At 33.0% G+C, this 21,932-nt stretch overlaps 1 protein-coding gene across 2 annotated transcripts in view; it reads left to right on the top strand.

Annotated features, from left to right (window-relative positions):
* The window catches only part of LOC128994127 (uncharacterized), a 58,692-nt gene extending 37,160 nt beyond the window's left edge, over nucleotides 1-21,532 (top strand). Inside the window, exons 9-12 of one of the 2 annotated variants that reach the window (XM_054418418.1) lie at nucleotides 1,031-2,498; nucleotides 5,680-5,877; nucleotides 14,013-14,117; nucleotides 19,365-21,532. In XM_054418418.1, coding sequence (XP_054274393.1) covers nucleotides 1,031-2,498; nucleotides 5,680-5,877; nucleotides 14,013-14,107 — 1,761 coding nt within the window. In that variant the 3' untranslated portion in view covers nucleotides 14,108-14,117; nucleotides 19,365-21,532. Of the gene's footprint in view, nucleotides 1-1,030; nucleotides 5,250-5,679; nucleotides 5,878-14,012; nucleotides 14,118-19,364 lie in introns of those variants that run through there. The other variant, XR_008490870.1, reaches the window with a different exon arrangement.
* Nucleotides 21,533-21,932: the final 400 nt, after the last annotated feature.

Consider the following 21,932-nt stretch of genomic DNA (forward strand, 5'->3'; position numbering starts at 1 on the left):
TCAAATCCATTTTTTGTGCTTATATTTGAGCCTATTTTAATTTTTGAAGGGATTCTGCACTTCTAGAGGAAAATATCTTTCCACCAGTTTGCGTAGATTTTCCCTGCGATGCACACAAGCTGAGAAAAAAGGTTTTAATGAAACATGCTTGCCTATTAATATATAGATAGATATTATTTAATTTAAAGATTTGAACCATCACATTGTTTTAAAATAAAACTAAATCTTTAGATAAAGAATTCCATTTTATGAACTACAAGTGAGTTTGTTTACAAAAACAATATAATAACAATTAACAACCATATGACTTTATTTTATAGTCATATGTCATCTCCCTTTTTCAATTATAAGTCAAGTCTTTTGGGAGGATTTACTCTTCATGATGACTTTCTACTATCTACGTCTTTAACTCCATTTCCAGCTTTACTTCCCTTCACTGTACTTGCTCCTGCCGGTTCTTCAACGTCATAAAATCGTTTCTTCAAAAACCAAGAGTTCCTTCGATAAATATTCCCATCTGGAGTTTCTATAAGGTATGATCTTGGCTCCGGACCTTTTCTTAAGACTGTAGCTGGCTGCCAGTCTCTGTGTTCTTTTCTATACAGTACTTTTTCTCCTTCTTCAAATTCTAAGTTGTTCTTTTTTGTTCTGTTACTGTATTGTCTGGATTTTTCCCGAATATTTTTCAATTCATTGTGAACATTTTGAATTATTTTAGGTTGCAGAATTTTATCTGTGCTAGGGAGCAGTGTCCTTGTTCTGCGCCCCATTAATCTTTGAGCTGGAGATCCAAGATTTTTCCGGGATATATTTCTTTTATGAAGTAGGGCGAGATAAACATCCGTCTTTTCTTCTAGATATTTCTAACAAGTGTTTAAACAACTCAACAAGATGTAACTAGAATTATTCGGAATATTGTTTTCCTCGGAGTTATGTTTCATACTATCTCTAGTAGATAGATATTACAATAACATTAAATTATTTCATTTTATTCGTACAAAGCTAACATTTTATCCCTTTTCTGTTACAGGATTCAAACGAGCAGCCAGATGATGATCTAATGAATGATATGTGGAACAATCTGGTTGATAATGAAGAAGACTGTTTTGATTCCTTACTAATTCCTATGGATATTATCGAAACAAAAGAAGACGAGGATATTATTGTCGATTTAAAGAGGACCAAAGGAAATGAAAAACCTAAGAAGACTCTAAAAGATAGACCTACTAATGGTGTATTGAAAACTTCATTAAAGAAGCGTAAAGTTACAAAACCAAACAATAATACCCTTATGAAAAATTTTTCTGGCAAGGATGCAGTTATGGATTTTATTAGAAATGATTTAACAATTCCCATAACTTCTGTATCTACAAAAGAAGATAATCCAATTGTTTCGTGTGTAAAATCTGAAGATTCTTTGGTGTCTTTTATCAACAGTCCTGAAATGAAGCAACCCAAACCCTGTGCCACTGTAGAACCAGAACAATGTCGAGAAATAACTGACAGCGTAAAAAATTTCACAGAAGTTAGCCCAGTAAGAGCACCCCGAAACCCCACCATCTCAATGGCAGAGCCTAGCGGGCAAGAACCCACTGTGACAAAAGCAGGGGAAGAAAGTTGTGAAACTGATGATAAAGTAGAATATATTGAAGCTATACCATCTACAACAGTCAGTTCAAATCTAGAAGATACCACAATTGTTGAAAACTTTGTTGCTGAAGAAGTCGTAATTGGATCAGACATTGAACAAGATTCGGGATGTTCTTTTCTGTTTCTTGACACAGACAGTAAAATGGTACAAAATGACATTTTAAGTGTGATTGGCATTACTAAAGGTTCTACATCTTTTTGTAATGCTGAAATTGTAGTGAATGAAGAATCAATAATGAAAGACGATCGTCGACAAATAGTTATTGACAGCACTGTTCTTAATGACTCCAATGTTATCAAAACTAAAGAAAATGTATCTGGGTCCCCTGATAATCAGTTTTTATATTCCATTACACCGTCAACCGAAAGTTATGTACCTTTCTCACGAAGACAGGACAGCTATGCCTGCAATGATATGTTCCTTCAAAGATTATTATCTGATCCAACCCCAGTTGACGATGGATCGGATGATGATAGTCGATATCAAGATCGCAGGAGGTTTGCTGGTGGCGGTAAACTACCAGCTTTCCGTGAGCAAACGGAAGAGTCAAAATCAGAGAACGACGAAGATTTCGATGCATTGACTCCCTCAAGTGATTCTTTGCAACAAAGTCCTCTGGACACCTCATTAGAGTCGACAAGGCTACAGCAAGAAGCCTTGGAATCTACCCCACCCAGCCCTCGGGATGTAGACCCTCATCCTCAAGACAAGAAGGAAAAAACGTTAAACCAAGAGGATCCAAAACTCAGTCAGATGAAGGAGCTAACTATTCCTTTATCAAGAGGAGAAGTGTTAACTGCAAATGATCAAGTTTGTGATGTTTCCGAAGATAAAATTCGTCCTCCAGGTATGTTAATTATCTTTGATGAGAAATCACACAACACTACAGATAAAGAATATCAAAATTATATAAAGCACCAAGTGAACCAGGAAACCTTTTATAAAAAAGCTGAAAATATTTTAGAAACAAACCCTGTTCCGGACCCTCTGAAGGATCTATGCATTGAATGTTACCCAGACTACTCAGATAGATGTCATTGTAGGTCTTGTGAGAGATTGCTTCGTAAGATAAAAAGGAACCATAAGAAAATTGTTAAATTGCGAAAAGAAAGAATAGTTGAGTGTGTGGACAAAAAAAACAAAATAAACATAGGCCTAACAGATATTAAAGACATGGTTTCTAAGATTTTGTATTGTAATGACCGAGATGAAAGTATGTTAAAATCTATTGGAGATACTTTGCCATCCTCTGAGAGTCTTAATTTAGAAGATAAAATTGGAACAACAATTAAAAGAAAAAAGGACAAGGATGAAAGTAATCAACTTCAAATAACTGTTCCAACGATTGACAAACCAGAATCTGTTAAATGTTCTGAAAAGAAAAAGGAGTATGCAAGTCTCCCTCCTAAAAAAAGGAAAGCTTTTACAATTGAAAAATACTCCAACACAGAACAGGCCTGTCAAAATGACAAATTTGATTGTTCAAGCAAAAGTACTGAGTCAAAAAGTTGTAAAGAGAAACTTGAAACCGGTTTTGCTAATTCTCTCTTGATGACTGACATCACAAAATCTTCCAGCCCTAGTGCTATTGTAGGTTATAACAGGTTTTCACCTGTTAAAATCAAGGCAATAGATGGTAGATATTGTGTACTTAGTGAGTTCCCTTCAGAGTATGGTGAGTCGGTAGTAGAATCAGACTTACCGAGTGAACACATTCCTAAAAGTCAAAGAAAGTGTAGTAGGAAGAAACGAAAACACGAAAGGAAAGAAAAGAAAAGGTTAAAAAAATTAAAGAAACTGGAGGAAGGCTTACATAATTAGTATTTATTTACTAGTTCCAAACAGTTACATTTGTTACCTGATAACCATTAAGTCTTATTTAACGTTTGTTTAGATAGTTTTTTATTTCTTTAAAAATAAGACTGAAATAGCAGATGCATCATAAGATTAATAATTTTTTAAACTTACAATACGTAATTGTTGACTGACTAAAATTAAGATGTTGATTTGATTCTAGCTGCAATTTCTAATCACGTGCCTTCCTATAAGCAGCTTGTAAATGGTTGAACTTATGTTATTAAGAAATGTTGAAATTAAATTGCTTGCACTTCAAGAGGAATGAAAAACAAAGTCAAAGTGGTGATAACAAGTTACCATGAACATGGGAGTCTGAAGTAGAGGTCAAATTGTGCACTATGTACAGTATTTCAAAGCTGCAACTTACCTTCAACTTCCCTTTTCATCCAAAATTACAAAACAAATTTAAAAAAATTTATTTTAAAATTATAAATGGTAATATTTTTCTTGAATTGAAAAGTGTACATACTTGAAGTTTTAAAGGACGAATAATTTTGATTCAACACAATTAAAAAAAAGTACTTCTTAGTAGCATTAACTTTTCAAATACGCCTCTTTAAAAGCTAGTCAGTTGTGTAACTTTAACTTTTTAAACATCCAAAGATATACTAATGTATTTAACATAATAAAACACAAGATGTTGAAATATGGTGTGAAAATGTCATAATGCAGCCCAATACACCAAGGAGGTCATCAGGAAGTCATCATATGCAAGAAAACTGGATAAATTGTTGGATTCAATTTGAAAGAAATTGAAGACTATGATCATTGAACATGAATGAAACCCCCTGTTTGAGAGGATTCATTACTTACTTTTTCTTTTGACACATCTTAATTATAACTGGCAACTATATGCTTATTATTATTCATTATTCATTAATTATTAATTATTATTCATGGTTTGCGGTGTGATATGGTTTTCAATACATAGGCTTTCTCAGTTGTTGGACACACAAGAGGATTCACAAAGGATAATACTGTTTATTTAAAATTAATTATTTTAGCACCATTTCAATAGGAAACTCTAAACATGTTGAACAAGGCATTACATTTTCTTATATATCGATCATTATTAAATATTGAACCAAACTTTCCAAAGCTCAACACTATGCTAATAATTTTGAACGATCTTAAAATTTGTCATAACTATAACTATGCCTTCACCAGATATTTTTGTTTTTGAATATAATAAAAATTCATAAAAATGGTTTTTAGTCAAAAAGCTCAAAAACACAAAACTCCTCAAATAATTGGAAATTTAGAAAATTACAATTTTTAAAACTTTGGCTGTATAATCAATTTACATTTAAAAATGAATCCAAGACAACTCGCCGAAGACAACATAAGAGATCTCCACGTCCTTCTGACAATCTTCTCTGTATGAGTTATAAATTCATGATGTGTGGTGGCTTTCAATGAAGAACTACAAGAAGAGGAGCTATTTAAGTATTGAATTTGTAGAATGAAGCATAAGTTGAATTACCCAGTTTAAATACTCGTAATTCTAAATGTAATTGTTATATAAAGAAAGTCACGTTTTAGTTTGTTATTATTAATTTATACATTTTGAGAGTTGTGATAACATTGCCTTATACTGAAAATTGATATAATTGCTCAAGAACTTATTGTTTTCAATGCTAAAGTCTAATAAAGTTAATCTCTAAGTAACACTGTTAAAGAAAAGCCAAATTTTATTTTAAAAATAATATGTTAGAGAACTCACTGCGGATATCTCATAAAGGTAAATATTGCAGCATATTTTCACTTCAGATTTTTTTATAGTCATGTAAGTTTATAAAAATAACAGACACATTAAATTTATTGATGTTTGTACACTTTTTTGTTTTTAGAACAACTTTACACTTTTGACTTTTACTATTTTTTCAAACATTCAGTTTTTATTTATTGGTTACTAATCCTCTTTCATTGATTCATTTTTTAAACTTGAAAACAATAAATGATAAAGCGTTAGAAAAGCAACTCTTATCAACTTTTACATATTTGTTTTGAATCGGTTTGCCAATTACGAATCGTGAATTTATTAGGCTTGTGTAGCCTATCTGTTCAATTCTGTTAATTATAACCCTTATTTTACAAAAGTTCACTTATTACAATATGTCTTAAGGGTCAGAATTTTTTGTTTTATTTAAATTCATATTATTCTCTTTCAGGCAAACGCAGCTCCAGTCGATATTCCTCCAGTCGTCATGGGAAGAAGAAAGTAGCAACTACTACCATCGAGGAGTTGCCTGGTTCAGATGATGAGCCTTTATTTAACCTGGAAAGGCAAACCACCCATGAGGACAAATCAGATGACGATGAAATTAAAACAACAAGACGGAGCAAAACCAAAACTGTGTCATCTTCCAGTAAGTTTCTTACTATACATTTTCTTGAATCTTAATTCTACTTGCATTCGTCATGACTTTAGGTTTTGTAAATGCTTTTTATTGTAAAGGGTGCGGCAGAAAGAACTCCCCTATTAGGAAAGCTAATAAAAACAAAACCAAGTAAGATATGACATTTTTATTGCTATTCACCAAAAACACACATTATGCCATTTTAAAAAATATAAAATTATAGTGCTTTAAATAAAATATTGTTTTAATAATCGATAATTTAAAATTATCGTGTTTTAAATAAAATGTCATTTAAATGGCGGCCTCCAGTGTTAACACATTGGTTCAAACGTTCCCGGTAGTTGTCCATTGCCTTTCGGGTCATGTCGGGTGAGATGGCTGCAACTTCATGCCTTATTCTTTCCTTGAGGGCTTCTAAACTTTGAGGGCGGAACGATTGAACCAATGTGTTAACACTGGAGGCCACCATTTAAATGACATTTTATTCAAAACACGATAATTTTAAATTATCGATTATTAAAACGACATTTTATTTAAAGCACTATAATTTTATATTAATTAAAATGGCATAATGTGTGTTTTTGGTTAATAGCAATAAAAATGTCATATCTTACTTGGTTTTGTTTTTATTAGCTTTCCTAATAGGGGAGTTCTTTCTGCCGCACCCTGTACCAGTAGGGAAAAATTTTTAACAGGATTTTTAGGCAACCTGGAAACCAGGAAAACTAGGAATTGCACTTGAATTTTAATAACCAAGAAAAAATCTTTGAGTTTTGCATACAACCGGGAAACTAGATATTTTAAATAATTGTCATAAAATTGGTCAAAATAAAAACTTTTATAAAAGAAACCCCACCCTTTTGAAAAGATTTTTAACAGTTAGTTGAGGTTATAATAGTTTCTTTACTTATTCTATGCATGGGGAATTGAAACTGTACAAAGTTTACAAAAATACGCCTGCGCAGCAAATCTGCAGACTAAGCGAAATTCAATTAGCCTGATTGGATTTACACTAAAATGCCTGCTTAAAAATATCACATTTATTCCCTATTTAAATAGAATTAGTTTAACGAGTACTTAGGTTTGCTGCAACAGGGAGGGTAAAAAAGTGTTTTTTGTAAAATGTTAGTTTAGTAAGAAATGGATGTATTTTCCAAATACGATCAAAATAGGTTCATAAACAAGCAAACTACAACAGTTTTCATTTTCTCTTTAAGAATAACATGGGGATTTTAAATTTAGAATTTTTGGAATTTTCTCTGTAACCATTAGGCGCACAATAATGCTTCAGTGTACAAAAAAATTATTTGTTTTTTAAGCTCTACAAAATGGTTTGGAAAGAAATTGTGAAATTTTGTGTTTTTAGGGTCAAAAATGGGAAAACCCTATTTTTACCCCATAAAACCCCCCATAAACCCCCGTTCCCATAGTCCGATCATGCTGGTTCGCGAACTCGTTCAAATGAATGTAAGAACCAAATTTCATCAAAATTGGATCCTTTTTGCTCGAGTTATCGTGCTACCGGACACATATATAGCCTAAATATATATGAATTTGAACGGATGGTGTTTTTGGCCTCTAGGGACCTCAAAACGAAAAAGTAAATAAGTACCAAGTCCAGGTCTTACTATGAGTACTACGGTAATAGCTTATTCCCTATGGGAAATTATTCCATACTTGGGAAATTCACTAAAAAGAAGTTAAAAATATTTCTTGTGACCAAAGCGCTTTACAGTTTTGAGGGATTTTTCTTGGCAAAATAAATTCAACTAAACCTTATTGAAAAAAATTACCTAGTTACTTGAATAAAGGTTGTTGTGCTTTATTTTTATTCCTTGCAACCTTCATAACTCCATTATGATCCTCTGCATCCTCGGATCCCGCTTTTGCTTGTTAAATTGCATCCTGCTGTTCTTCAATGGCGACAGATTGCGGAATACTTGTTATGGTTTCTAACCTAAGATCTTTCTGAAGCTGCAATTTTGTCGATTATGTCCTGTTTGATAAACCTGAAACTAATTTCAGTATCAACATATCTGTATTGAAGTTGGATTTGTCAAACAACTATTCAAATTTATCAGCCAATTTAAAAGATAATTTTTTAGCTGTCAACAGACTCATTTTATCCTCTCCAAAGAGAACGAGGTCTTTGGAGAAACCTTTTTCGTTCATGAAACAGGTTTTTATGAACTGAGAAGTAGTCATTAAATTTGTTTTTCACCTGTTCTTAAATATTCTTTTATCAGGAGAAAGTCCAATAGACGTGAGTTTCTAAAGGCTTGTGTTGAAAGTTGAAACTGATTTGTAAACTAGATTAATGTTTTTTAGCCTATTTCTATTTCATAGTGAAATATGGAATTGAGCTATACGGTTTGTCAATTGGCTGATTGAAGAAAAATATTCAATTAAAAAAAAACTAGTGTACCTGTTGCTCGAATTCGAGCAATTGCTAAGTATAACAGGTGTTATTTTAAAACGAATAACAGTCATAATTTCTGATGACCTAAAAAGATTTGACTCAAAGATTATGGAAATAGGTACTCAGGTAAATATTGAATTTCAACCAAGTCAGTACTTTTTTGTAGCTAACTCCTCGGCTTAAGTCTGGAACTTATTTGCCAGGCCAATTCCCAGTGAAAATCTTCTTTCTTTTTAGGCTTCAGCCACTTTCAATCCTCGTCTAGACACATTATGTGTCCAAAAGCCTAACAGCACGACTCCCTTCCCCAAATACCGCCCTGAGCGATAGGGATGATTGAGATTCACTCTAACCTTTCCTCTCCCCTTCATGGGCAAGTTTTCATTCCTTTTCTTTCTTTTTTTCCTATTTCCCTAGCTACTTTTCTAAACGTCTCAATTGCTTCCTTGTCACACATCATGTTTTATTTTCTCATCTATAGACCTCTCTTATCTAAGACTTATTCCTGTTTTCTCCTATTTGTCTCCTGAAGTGAATAATTTTTATAAATGCGGGACTCGTGGTTTTTATTTCTCCACATCTACATACTTCCTCTTCCATCAGGTGAAACCTCCACAAATTCGCCTTGAAATTTTCCATGTCCTGTGACAAACTGTGTTCATAATGGCCCATCTGCCAATCTTGTTAATCAACAGCTTATGCAGCGATTATCCTAGAGTTCTAAATTGAATGTGAAAGCTTCAGGCGGCTGTTAAAGAGCACACTTAAACCCAACACGGAAGGGTGCTTTCTTTTTTTTGTTATCAACGAAAATAGCATTATTTGTATTTCGTTCGCGTCTACCAGTTAATGTTTGTCGGCCTCCTCCTATTGGCTGTCCTGGTCGACGTCATATAGTCTCCATTATGTCGAACGTTTTCTGGTTATGTTTTGATTTTGTGCAAATAAAATCTGGTTTAAAAAAGTGAAACATCAATATTTTAAACTAATCTAATAAATCCTTATAGCACATGTCTCCAATTTTAGCATAACCAGCTGTTTCAAATATTAGTGACAATTTCAAAGTACTCATCTGTTCAAATGTAAACAATCATTTTCTCCCTAAGAATAACATAGGATCTCTGAAGGCCACTGGGGCAGAGCCCTGATGGAATTCCAAAGTTTTTTTGTTTGATGGCAAAACTACTACATGCCAAGACCTTTTTAACGACACCTTGGACATGGTGATTGGTAGCACCACCGCTCCAAAACAATTATGACAAAAATATGCCTAGCGTATTAAATATATAGATTGTTTGCAATATGACATTTTACGGCCACAAGTCTCATTTAAGCCAATCTTAAAACATGATTATTGAGTTTTCCCTCTCTCTAATATTCATGCTTGCTGTTAGAAGATCAGAAGAATTTTTATCTTTGTGGACAGCTGCAGTTACGCGCAACACAACGCAAGGAACAAAGAAAATGTTCAATACCTAATACATAATTTAACAATCTATGAAAAAGGTCCCAGTTACATGGGTATGAAGTTTTTAACTGCAAACATTAAAAGCCAAATCCATTTAAACAAATTGAAGAATATACTAAAAATTATCTTTTAAACCAAGTATTTTACATTGTAAGTAACTATTTATAAAATTAAGCAGGACTATTATATGTAATTTTCATTTCTCTAAAAAAAGTTTAGACAATAATTTTCTGTAATTTAATTAGTAGGTTAAGATTAAATTGAAAATGTCACCAGTAGTAGCTTTGCAATGTAGGCCTACAAATACTTTATGTGACAATGAATAATGTAAATTTGAATTTACCTGTTGGTTCTCTTTCGTTGATAATCCTGATGCTGAGCGATAAATTCAAATCTCCGCATCCATTGAAACCATTTTGCAGGATCCCACATATCAAAAGGCTCCGGTGGCTCTAGATGAAGAGTACTCACAGATTAAGATGTTTTTTTGTTATTTCTTAAAACAATTGGCCTACAAGAGTCAATTTGTCGATTCCCGTCATTTCGGTTTCATTCCCGGTCAATTTCTGACATTGCGGTTGTTACTAAAAATGCTGCCACCATGCAGCGGTGCCATATAATATTTCACAATAAAAATGTACTACTAACTATATTCAAGTAACTAGGTAAACTAAAATAATAGCAATAAACAATAATCATAACATGTGTTATCAAAATCAAATATAATTAATAGACCAGCTGTCACTTTACTAGTGATTGAGCACAGCACTTAGGCAGCATTACGGTCCCTGAGGTCCTGGGTCCAAATACCACTAATCACCAATGGATATTTTATTTTTTTCATAATACCGCAACTCTGTAGGTATAGCCTGAAGTAATGTGTAAGAATGGTTCTGGGCTAGAGTCTAGATAAAAAGTAAGAAAGAAATAAAACTATGTATTTATTTATAAAATATGATACTAGTGATAGGGAGATCCAAGAAAATGTCGGTACTGGATCCGGATCTGGATCTTGAACAAATCGGATCCGGATCTTCGTATCCGGATACGTTTTTTTCCTTTTTTCCCCAATGACAGTTTTTTTAAATAGCCCATATGGCTAGGAAATTTTACAGTATTTGTTGATGTCAAAAATTCATATGGCTAGGTAAATGAGACCATATATGTCGATGTAAATAACTCATATGGGTAGGCAATGTCAAAGACTACCTGTGTCCATATACAAGACAATCTGTGTCCATATAGAAGACTATCTGTGTCCATATACATAAGACTGTCATAGCCCAAGGGGAGGCTATTACTTTCTATTCACCCTGAACACAAGACTCTCTGTATTCATCTAAAAGACTATTTTTGTCCATATACGTGACTATCCATATCTATACATAGACCTTGTACAGTCCAACCTCAGTATAACGAATCTGAAGGGACCGAACTGAATATTCGTTATATCAAGGATTTTGTTAAAACGAGGTTCGTTATATAGAGGTTAGGTTTGCAGGAATTTCGCTAAGTCGAGGTTCAGAACCAGCGTCGGTCAATATAGGTCGGGATTTGACCTCATTAAAATACAGGATAATTAAAGTAGCATAGGCTACAATACTTTACAGTACAGTGTTTACATTATACAGTAGAACCTAAATTATCCGGCATAATAAATGGGAGGGATCTTATGAATATTGCGCAATCATGACAATGTCATTGACCTTGGTACATGTTAAAAACTGTAAGATTAAAATCACAGCTTGTTCTAACCCTCCTAAAACCTAGCCAAACACTGTATTGCGTAGTCATAAACCATGTAAAGAACAAAACAAAACGGTAGAAAGTTTTGTAAGCTACTGCTCGCGATAGGCCGGTAGGCTACTTACAGTACAGTACTGATTTATCACAACAGAGGAATGTCAATAATAATCATTAACTATAGCATTGGTGTTGCTAGTTGAAACGAATCGTATTGAAAACAATAAATTATTAGATAAGTCATTATAAAAGTGTATAATCACAGCCAACTTAAGGATAATAAAAAAACTCGTAAAAGGAATGTTAAAATAACGATGTTGCTATTCTTTCTCTTTGGTTTTGGTTTTTATATTCTTTCTTACGTTTCTCTTTATCCAAAAATTGTACAATTCACCATAGTTATCCCATATCACCCAATCACAGCTTACTAAACATTACGTCGTCATCAGTCCTCAGTGAATGAAATCAGTTCTCAGTTGCAACATAGCGCGCGCAGCGACAGCAGACAGAGATGTAAGACGGAGCAGACGAATGTTAGCGCAAGCGATGACGTGACCTTTCCATTTCATTTGATAAAGAAATAGATTTTCCCAAAACAATAATTGGGTGGGGGATTTGTTATATCAAGGGAAAGACGTAGACAATTCGTTATGCAGAGGTTAAATTCGCAATGTAGAGGTTCTGACAATGATAAATTCGTTATATTGAGGTGTCTTATTTTAGCCGAAATCACAAAAAATTTGTTAAATCAAGGTTGTTGTTATGGTTTGTTCGTTATGTAGAGGTAAAATATACATTGTGTCTTATGGAGAGTTCTAGGGGATTAAAAAAAATTCGTTATATCAAGGAATTCGTTATATCGAGGTTCGTTATATCAAGGTTAGACTGTATATGGATACAGATAGTCTTGTACATGTATAGAGATAGTCTTGTACATGGATACAGAAGTCTTGTATATGGATACAGACAGTTTTGTATATGGACACAGGCAGTCTTGTATGATCAAGTTAGTTATTTTTTAGAAGCTAATAACATTCTAAATTTTTCTCAATTTGGTTTTCGGAAAGGAAAATCCACTATCGATGCCGTGGATTGGCTCGTAAGAGAAGTGCTCATGACTTTTGAGAACAAAGCCTATGCTCAGGTCACTATGTGTAATCTGAGCAAGGCTTTTGATTGTGTTGACCATGATGATCTTTTATTAATACTTAACTACTACAGGTTTTCTGGTAATTCAATCACTTTTTTGAATCTTATCTTAAAAATAAACTTCAAACTGTCTCAGTTAATGGTGAGCATTTCAAGGAAATCTTGGTTCAATACGGAGTCCCTCAAGGATCTGTTTTAAGACCCCTGCTGCTCTTAAATAGTATTCATGATCTTCCTAGTTCTGTTCGTACAAAGTCTCTGTTATGGCTTATAACTTTGCCTGGGATGATACCACTTTTGTAGACATTTCTGATGACTTTGTTCAGCTCAATTTACTTGTCCAGACAACTTTGAAAGACACTGCGACTTGGTTTAAAGCAAATGCATTTTTACTTAATGATCAAAAACTCAAAAAAATGTTATTTACATTAAGGACTGTAGGTGGTGTAATTACTGATGATTTGGTCTCAAATGCAAAGTTTTTTTTTTCAAAGTTATTAGGAATTTATATTTATGACAAGTTAAACTGGCAACCACATATTGAGCACATATCTTGTAGACTTTCACAAGCTATCAATTTTGTGTTTTTGTGTCAAAAATGGGGAAAACCAATTTTTACCCATAAAATCCCCCATAAATCAACGTTTCCATAGTCCGATCATGCTGGTTCGCGAACTCGTTCCAATAAACTCGTTCGTATAAACATAGGTTTACAAGTTTGTAACAAATTTCATCAAAGTCGGATCATTTTTGCTTGAGTTACCGCGCTAACAGACACACACACATATAATGAATTTGAACGGAGGGTGTTTTTGGCATCTGGGGACCTCAAAACGAAAAAGTAAATCGGTCCCCGGTCCAGGTCTTACCATGAGTAATAGCTTATTCCCTATATAGGAAATTCATTAAAGAATATGTACATATGTTGTAAAGAAAGGAGATTAACCCTGTACTCTGTAGAAATAGTTTTTTTTCTCATTTTTGACCATCAAAACTATTTTATTTTGAAGAGCTTAAAAAAATAGGTATTGCCCTCCTTGTAGCAGCAAACCTTGTTAAACCTGATATTATTTAAATAGGGAATAACTCTGACCTGATAGAAACATTTGAGTGAAAAGTCTGCAGGTTTGCTGCGGGGAGGGGGTGGTATTTAATTTAGGACGGAAAAAAGAGATCTGATTTTGCTTGAGCAGCTGAGGTGGTTTTCTCTTGTCTATATCTATTCCTTGTAAAAATGTCACTGACAATAAAGCTCATGATTTTAGTTAAGAGTGAGTCTTCTGTTGTTAATTTGCTTTTTCATGATGATATCTGCTGTTCACTTTTAGTTTAATTATTATTTGCTAATAATTGACTTGTGTGTAGGATCAAAGTCGAAAACCCGGCAGCCTTCGCCTTCACCACCCAAACTAACACCTCAACCAGTTGTTAAGAAGAGACGCAGCAAAAGGAGGCGATGATAAGAAAATTGTAAGTAACAAGCTTTTTGTCAGATCTTTAAGCTACTTTTTCATCCTCATACGGCCCAGGCAACATGTTCATGGGTCCTTGTTCTTAAGAAAAATTTTACTCCTGTTTCTGCATTGAAGCTTATGAGCCAGATCTTGTGTATTGGGCCATTGCTTGGGTGGGGCAACCGCCACGGAAGCGGTTGTTTTAGGGGATGCCGTAGATGCTATCGCAAAAGTAGTACACATGTTGAGGATTTTATATAGTATTGCTTTGCTTAATGCTATATAATCAAATATCTTTTTAATGTGTCTTTTAATATCAGCTGCTTGATTATATTTTATTATGTTGTCCTAATATGTTCACAGTTTGAAGTGTTAATGTTTTAATATCTTTCCTTTTTACATCAATTATTAATAAAGTATTTTATGTATTTTATTCCCTCATTTCATCAGGTTATGGGCCCAGAAGACGTTTTTGATAAAATTCATTTTGAATATCTATAAAACTACATTAAAATGAAGAATTCTGGACTGATTGTGTTTGGTAAGATTTCTAGGTTTATGAACAATATTTTGTTACCTAATTTCTTGAACTGAATTTTTATGTTGTTTGACCTAAAATGGAAACTACACAAGAAAACACTAATACAACTCCTACTATTACACCTACCTCAAGTAATACAGGATTGTCTAGTATGACAAATATTATAATGGGAGGAAATAGTAATGTTGAACGTCTAGAGGGTGTTTCAAATTATAACAATTGGAAGTTTTCAATGAAAATGGCATTAATAATTGATGGACTTTGGGATTGTGTATCTGTTGATACTGAAATCAAAGATAAAAACAGGGATCAAAAGGCTCTTGCAAAAATTTGTTTAAATGTTTTGCCTACTTGTTATCCTTATGTTAGGAATGCTAACACTGCTAAAGAAGCTTGGGATAATCTCCAGAATGCTTTTGAAAACAAAAGTTTGGTTAGAAGACTTAGTCTTTTAAGACGTTTACTTAGAACTAAATTGGAAGATTTTAGCACAATGGCAATTTTAACCGCTTATTATGGGTATTGAAGTTACTCAAACAACTGTCTCAAGTGAGTTTGTTAAAACTCGTCTCTTACAAGAAGATTTTAGGAGGTCTGAAAATACTTCAACTGGAAGTGAATCAGCTTTGGTAACTAAACATTCTTATGCCAAGAAAATTGAGAAGTTGAAAGATTCAAAAGATAAGTTTAGACCACAGAACAAGAAAATTATTTGTCATCTTTGTAACCAACCTGGACATATTAAGCCTAACTGTCCTAATCTTGGCAATAATTCTCAGCACAGATCTAAGGCAAATTATGCTGGGAAACACAAAGAAAATGACAATGTATTGCTTACAACTGTTTTCCATACTGAAAATATAAAATCTTATGAATCCAAAGTTGATCATAATGATTGGGTAATTGATTCAGGTTGTACAACTCATATGAGTAATCAAATGGTGAAAAATGGTAAGTTTGAAAAGAAGGAAGTTTTGGTGGCCAATAATGCAAAACTTACAAGTAATTGTGTTGGTGATATTGAACTTTATATAGAAAATTCTAATAAAGTTACTGTTAAGGATGTTTTATACATACCAGAACTTGCTACTAATTTGTTGTCTGTAAATAAAATTACAGAAAAAGGTAAAATAGTAGTTTTTGACAAAGATTCGTGCAGAATTTATTCAGAAAATGACTGTCGAATAGAGGGAAATAGTGACATTTCTGCTGTGAATGACGGTGGTGTATATAAACTAAACTTAATTGAGCCAACAGAGTTGAATGGTCACTATGAATTCAAAGAAGATAATTCATCAGCTGCTCTTACAGTTGCAACCAAAGGTACGTGGCACCGTAGATTAGGTCATCTAAGTCATAAAGGAATGGATTTACTAGAAATGGTTTAGTTAATGGAGTAAATTATTCAAAATCAGAAAAGGAGAATACTTGTACCGCATGTATTGAAGGTAAGATAACAAGAAAATCTTTTCCTAAAGGTCAAAGTATCAGAGCTACTTCATTACTTGAGCTAATTCATTCAGACTTATGTGGACCTATGTCAGTTAAAAGTTGGGGTGGATCTCTTTATCTTTTAACATTCACCGATGATCTCTCAAGAAAAACTTTTGGTTATTTACTTAAACACAAAAATGAGGTTTTAAGTAAGTTCAAAGACTTCAAAATGGAAGTTGAAAATCAAACTGGCTTAAAAATTAAGCGCTTGAGAACTGATAATGGCAAGGGTGAGTATGTTAACAAACAATTTGCAGATTTTCTACGTTTAAATGGCATTATTCATGAGACCACTATACCCCACACTCCAGAGCAAAATGGTGTAAGTGAACGTGTTAACCGAACACTAGTTGAAAAGACAAGATGTTTACTTCAAGATTCAGGTTTAGGAAAACGATATTGGGGAGAAGCTATAAACACAGCTATCTATTTGAAGAATCGTAGTCCTACAGCAGCTTTAAAGAATGCAACACCAGAGGAAGTTTGGACTGGTTCAAAGGTTGATCTAAGTCACTTACGGGTTTTCGGCTGTAAAGCTTATGTTCATATACCGAAATGTCACAGAAAGAAACTTGATACAAAAGCAAAGCCTTGTATTATGGTTGGATATTGTGAACATTCCAAAGGCTACAGACTAATTGATCCTAAGAAACCTTATTCTATAATAAAAGCACGTGATGTTGTTTTTGTAGAAGACCAATCTCATACCTCTGATGTTAATGATTACCTGAAAAATGAAAGTCGACAAGTTGAATATACTGTTATAAACAGAAGCACAACTGAACTTGTGGAAGAACCAAACAATGATATAACATTTGTTGACAACGAAGAATATCTTGTTCATTCTAACAGTGAAAGTGAACAGGAAGTTTCAGTAAATGAAAATACTTATCTAGAACAGCAAGTTTTGGAAGAAGGAAATTCTTTGATTGAAGATAAAAGACCTGAACGTGATCGCAGAAAACCATTATGGATGAACGACTTCGTTTCATATCAAGCTGTTGATGTTTTCCCAGAACCACAAACTTTCAATGAGGCAATTGAAAACAATGTCAAAGAAGAATGGATGAATACCATGAATAAAGAGTATAATTCTCTAATTAAGAACAATGTTTGGGAGTTGGTTGATCGTCCAAAGAATGAAAATGTGGTTAAACGCAAGTGGGTTTATAAAACTAAGAAAAATGTAGATGGTGATCGTGAGAAGTTCAAAGCACGTCTTGTTGCTAACGGTCAAGAATATGGTTAAGAAGTGCATTTAAATTAAGTATTTGCCAACTGAAAATATGACGGCTGATATTTTAACCAAATCATTGTCACGTGAAAAATTTAATAACTTTGTGACGGACTTGGGACTTAAAGACTCAGATTAAATAAAAAAAGATGTTTGATTAAGGGGGAATGTTGAGGATTTTATATAGTATTGCTTTGCTTAATGCTATATAATCAAATATCTTTTTAATGTGTCTTTTAATATCAGCTGCTTGATTATATTTTATTATGTTGTCCTAATATGTTCACAGTTTGAAGTGTTAATGTTTTAATATCTTTCCTTTTTACATCAATTATTAATAAAGTATTTTATGTATTTTATTCCCTCATTTCATCAACACAAATTTGAATATGTTAGATGTAGAGGTGTACGAGCGGCTCGATTTTCAATTCAAGCCGTGCATAGGCTCCAAGCTCAAGGAATTGAGCACTAAGTCAGAAAATGGATCTCGAGCTGGGATTTTATGATCAAAATGTTTCAAAGGCTATCGCAAGGAAGTGAGCTGGTCTAGTGGTTAGAGCGCAGGACTTCGGTCCAAGAGGTTCTGGGTTTAAATCCGCCTAATCACCAATGGATGTTATCTAAGTGATGATGCCGCAACCCCTAGGTCGAGCCTGAAGTAATGTGAAAAACAATCTCAGGCTCGTACCTAGCGTCCTAGGACTCACACATAAAGAAAGGCTATCGCAAAACGTGTCTGCGAAGTTCACCCTTTCACCACGATCAACAGCAATTACGTTTCCGTGGTCATGGAAGACAATGATCACGTTTCCAAGAGTGGGGGATGATCAAGATTTGATTGTGTTCATGGAGGATGATGATTATATTTTTGTTACCATGGGAGATATAGGATTTTGCTATGCTCTCGTAAGACAATAATGATGTCCGCTGGAGATGATCTTAATTTTTTTGCCGATTGTGGAAAACGATGTTGATGTCCACATGACCATGGGATAATCTTGGTTTTCTCGCAATTGTGGCGGACGATGACTATATTTCCGTTACAGGGTGTCCAGCCGACCTGGAAACCGGGAAGACCGGGCATTGTACGTTAATTTTGAGTAGGATCAGGGAAACCTTTACCCCATCGATACCTGGAGATATCCGTGAGATCGGCAAAGATCTGAAACTAAAGATGGAAGGTCGAATACAAATAATCGATGTAAAACGATCCGAGAGGTCATGGGCAATAACATAATAATATTAATAACAACATAAATGTCCGTTACTACTTGGCGTCATGATTTAACCGTTTCATGACACCGAGGGACCGTTTCCCATTCCTATGAGACTTACAGGTGTACCAACAACGACTTCAAAATTTCCTTTTCTCTGCGCCACCCTGTATTTAATAGCATTAAAAAGCTACAGGGTGTAGCACTATCAATTTTTTTTTCATTTATGAAAACAGCTAATTGAAACTAAGCAGCTACATAAAGCTGTGATACACAATTAGAACTGTCAAAGTAGGATTGTTCACAGTTATGTTAAATTTATATGTTATGTTATTTATGTTTGAATATTGTGCGAATGTTTGATAATATACTTTTAGCGAATTTCCAATAGGGAAGTAGCTATTTCAAGAAGCGTTATCTTAGTGTTTTTTAGAGTTAATCTTTTTAAGGACATTTTACCTATAATTTAATAATTGTTATGATATGGCTCCTATTAACATAACAAAAATTAAGATAATGTTTTTTTTTTATTTTGTCTTCTCTTATTTTGATGCCCGATTCATCCTGATCAACGGTTGATATTTCTGTATTTCTTATCTGAGTCCAGGTAAAGGGGAGAGCATTTTAAAAATGTGAAATTATCTCTAAAACTGAATTTAGTTATTAAATTCAGACACAATAGGAAACTAGTGAAAGTCCAACACCAGTCAGGATGTTAGTATACTACTTGGCATTCTCTACAATATTACTCAATTTAGATATGTTTTTGTTCTGTTTCAGAAGATACGTCAGACTCTCATGTGTAAATATCTCTTTGTAAATTGTGAATTCTTATTTTAAAAATGTGATAATTTTGTTATAAGTTAAGATGTACAGTAATGTAAATATGACTTTTTTGTTACTTTTTGTAAGATAATTCAAATTTTAAGTTACCTAGAGTAGGTTTAATAATAAGATAATGTCTTTGTTGTTTTTTGGAGGAACTCAGTCCATGAGTTGACAGATTGTTTCTTATTTAACTATAGACATTTAAGTGATTTTCTTACATTTGTTGTAAGTATGAACCAGAGGAATGTTTTGGTTTTTTAAAAAGAGAAAGTATCCTTTAAATTATTTACTATTTCTTCCCACCTATTTTACCAAAGTTTTTTAACATTTGAAAAAGAACCTTTCTTTTAATCTTCACACACGCTCTTCACAATTAATTCTTTAAGCCGAATTTAAGGGTATATCATAAAATAGAACTTTATTTATAATTAACTTATTTTATTATAGAAACAGTAAATTGTACCAAATTATAATTTTCATGGAGACAATATTTAGTTTTCAATATTTCTTTACAAAATCGACTGTATAAATAATCTTTATGTTGCTAGTAGTTTGGCAAATGTCGGTTTTCGCTTTTGTTTTACATTTTATGAGTTTTCTAATTTAATCTCTTGGATAAGTTTGATAAGTGTGTAATGATTATTTTCTGTGTTCAAAGTGCTATTTGTTTAGTGTAATGGCATTTATTTTAGTTTTGGTCTTTATTGTAAGTCTCTTGGTACGTGACATCTGTTGTCGTCTTAACTACTCTATTGACGATTAGTGATATTAAATACAAAAAATGATCAAGGTAGGCCTACTCCTTTCACCTAACAGAATAATTGGATAAAAAATAATTTAAATAATTAGCATATTCAGTGATATGCTTCCTCTTCAGGTCCACTAAAAATCAGAAAAAAATCTTTTAAAGTAAACATAGGTTGATGCACATCAAATTAAAAGGCCTTTGTCATTAAAATGCAATGCTGCAATCCTGAACTCAAATAGACAACCAATTAAAAAATGACAGTTGTTGAAAGATATATTCAATTTGCAATTTTTGGGTGCCTGCTAGAAATTAAAAGAAAATCATAAATTGTAAGCATGGCTTAGTTAGTATGCATGTTGAATTAATGGTCTTTATTAGTGAAATACGTCCAACCTCTGGGAGCTGTTTAAAGATTCAAAACTCAGATTTAAGAAATCTACAACATTTGCTATTTTTGACCCAATTGTCTGTTTGTTTTTGAGTCAGTTTGCAGCTTTTTATTTTACAAACAAATTTTGTGTGCATATCAACCTATGCTTACCATGAAAAGATTTTTTCCCGACTCCAGGTGGGCAGATTTGTTTATCTCTAAAGAGGTATCTTATCACTGAATATATAAATAAATATATATATATATAGTTAATTTTATGTCCAGTGAATGTTTGATGTTTTGTAGTTAAATCTTTATTATATTTTGAATTTTTATCTGTCCCAAGACTTTAAAAAGTTAATAATGTTCAAAAATGTCATTTTTTTCAATTGTACTTGATCCTGGTTCAAAATATAATTAACTTTGATTGTCCTTCATAGTAGTTTCGTGAACCTACTTAATAGTATATGTCACTTACCTTGAGATTATTTAGTTAATATACTTTTCATATTCCTTTAATCGTTTTGTATTTCCTGATAATTGTAACAGCAAGAAAACAAATTACATGTGTGTAGTTTATTACAATACAGATTACAACAATAGTAGTACCGAAGGCCGAAAATTAGGTTTTACTGGATCGAGAGCTGCAAAACCATTTCGGTCCGTGGTACAAAAGCTATTTTTCACCACACTCTAATACCCTATTACCACTATTCACCACAATAATAATAAAAAATGAAAAAATAACAATGGTGGTGAAAAATAATTTGGTTTAATTTTGTTAACTTTTCTTAATCTTACAAAATGAAGCACACTGTCTCAAGATTGATGCACATAAACAAAGACAAATTGTTGCAAGTAATTTTGTAATATTTGTATGTTAACCCTTGTTAAGTTATAGTTATTCGAGGATTTCAGTTTTAAGTCTTCTTACTACCGGTAAGGTAAATTTTCAGCTTAATTTTCCTATGTTATGTTCAATAAATTGTTTTTTTAATTGAGCCTTTTAATTTTGTATTATTACCCTTCAAGGTAGAAACCCCTCTAAAAAGAAACCAAAATTCATTAGCCTAAAAATATATTTTGAGTTTGTACAGGGTAAAAACTGAATTGTAAGCAAGTCTTTGAAATATTTATTAATTAAAAACTATTCATCAATTTTATAAATACAGGAATATTAGACTAAACAGCTATTGTGCTGCTTGTTCTATTGACTAGACAATTTATATTTCAGTACGGTTGAGAAAGAACTTAGTACTATGGTGAAACTAATGTAAAGTGATTTTTACCTTTAATATTCAGACTATACAATACATGTATAACATAGTCCGAAATTTCATTACATCTCTGAATTAAACATATTGATAGGCTGGCTACACATTGATGTGTAGCCATTTTAATA

Source organism: Macrosteles quadrilineatus, unplaced genomic scaffold, assembly GCF_028750875.1.
Source record: "Macrosteles quadrilineatus isolate MER2022 unplaced genomic scaffold, UCM_ALF_1.0 Scaffold_5__1_contigs__length_97177068, whole genome shotgun sequence".
Lineage (NCBI taxonomy): Eukaryota > Metazoa > Arthropoda > Insecta > Hemiptera > Cicadellidae > Macrosteles > Macrosteles quadrilineatus.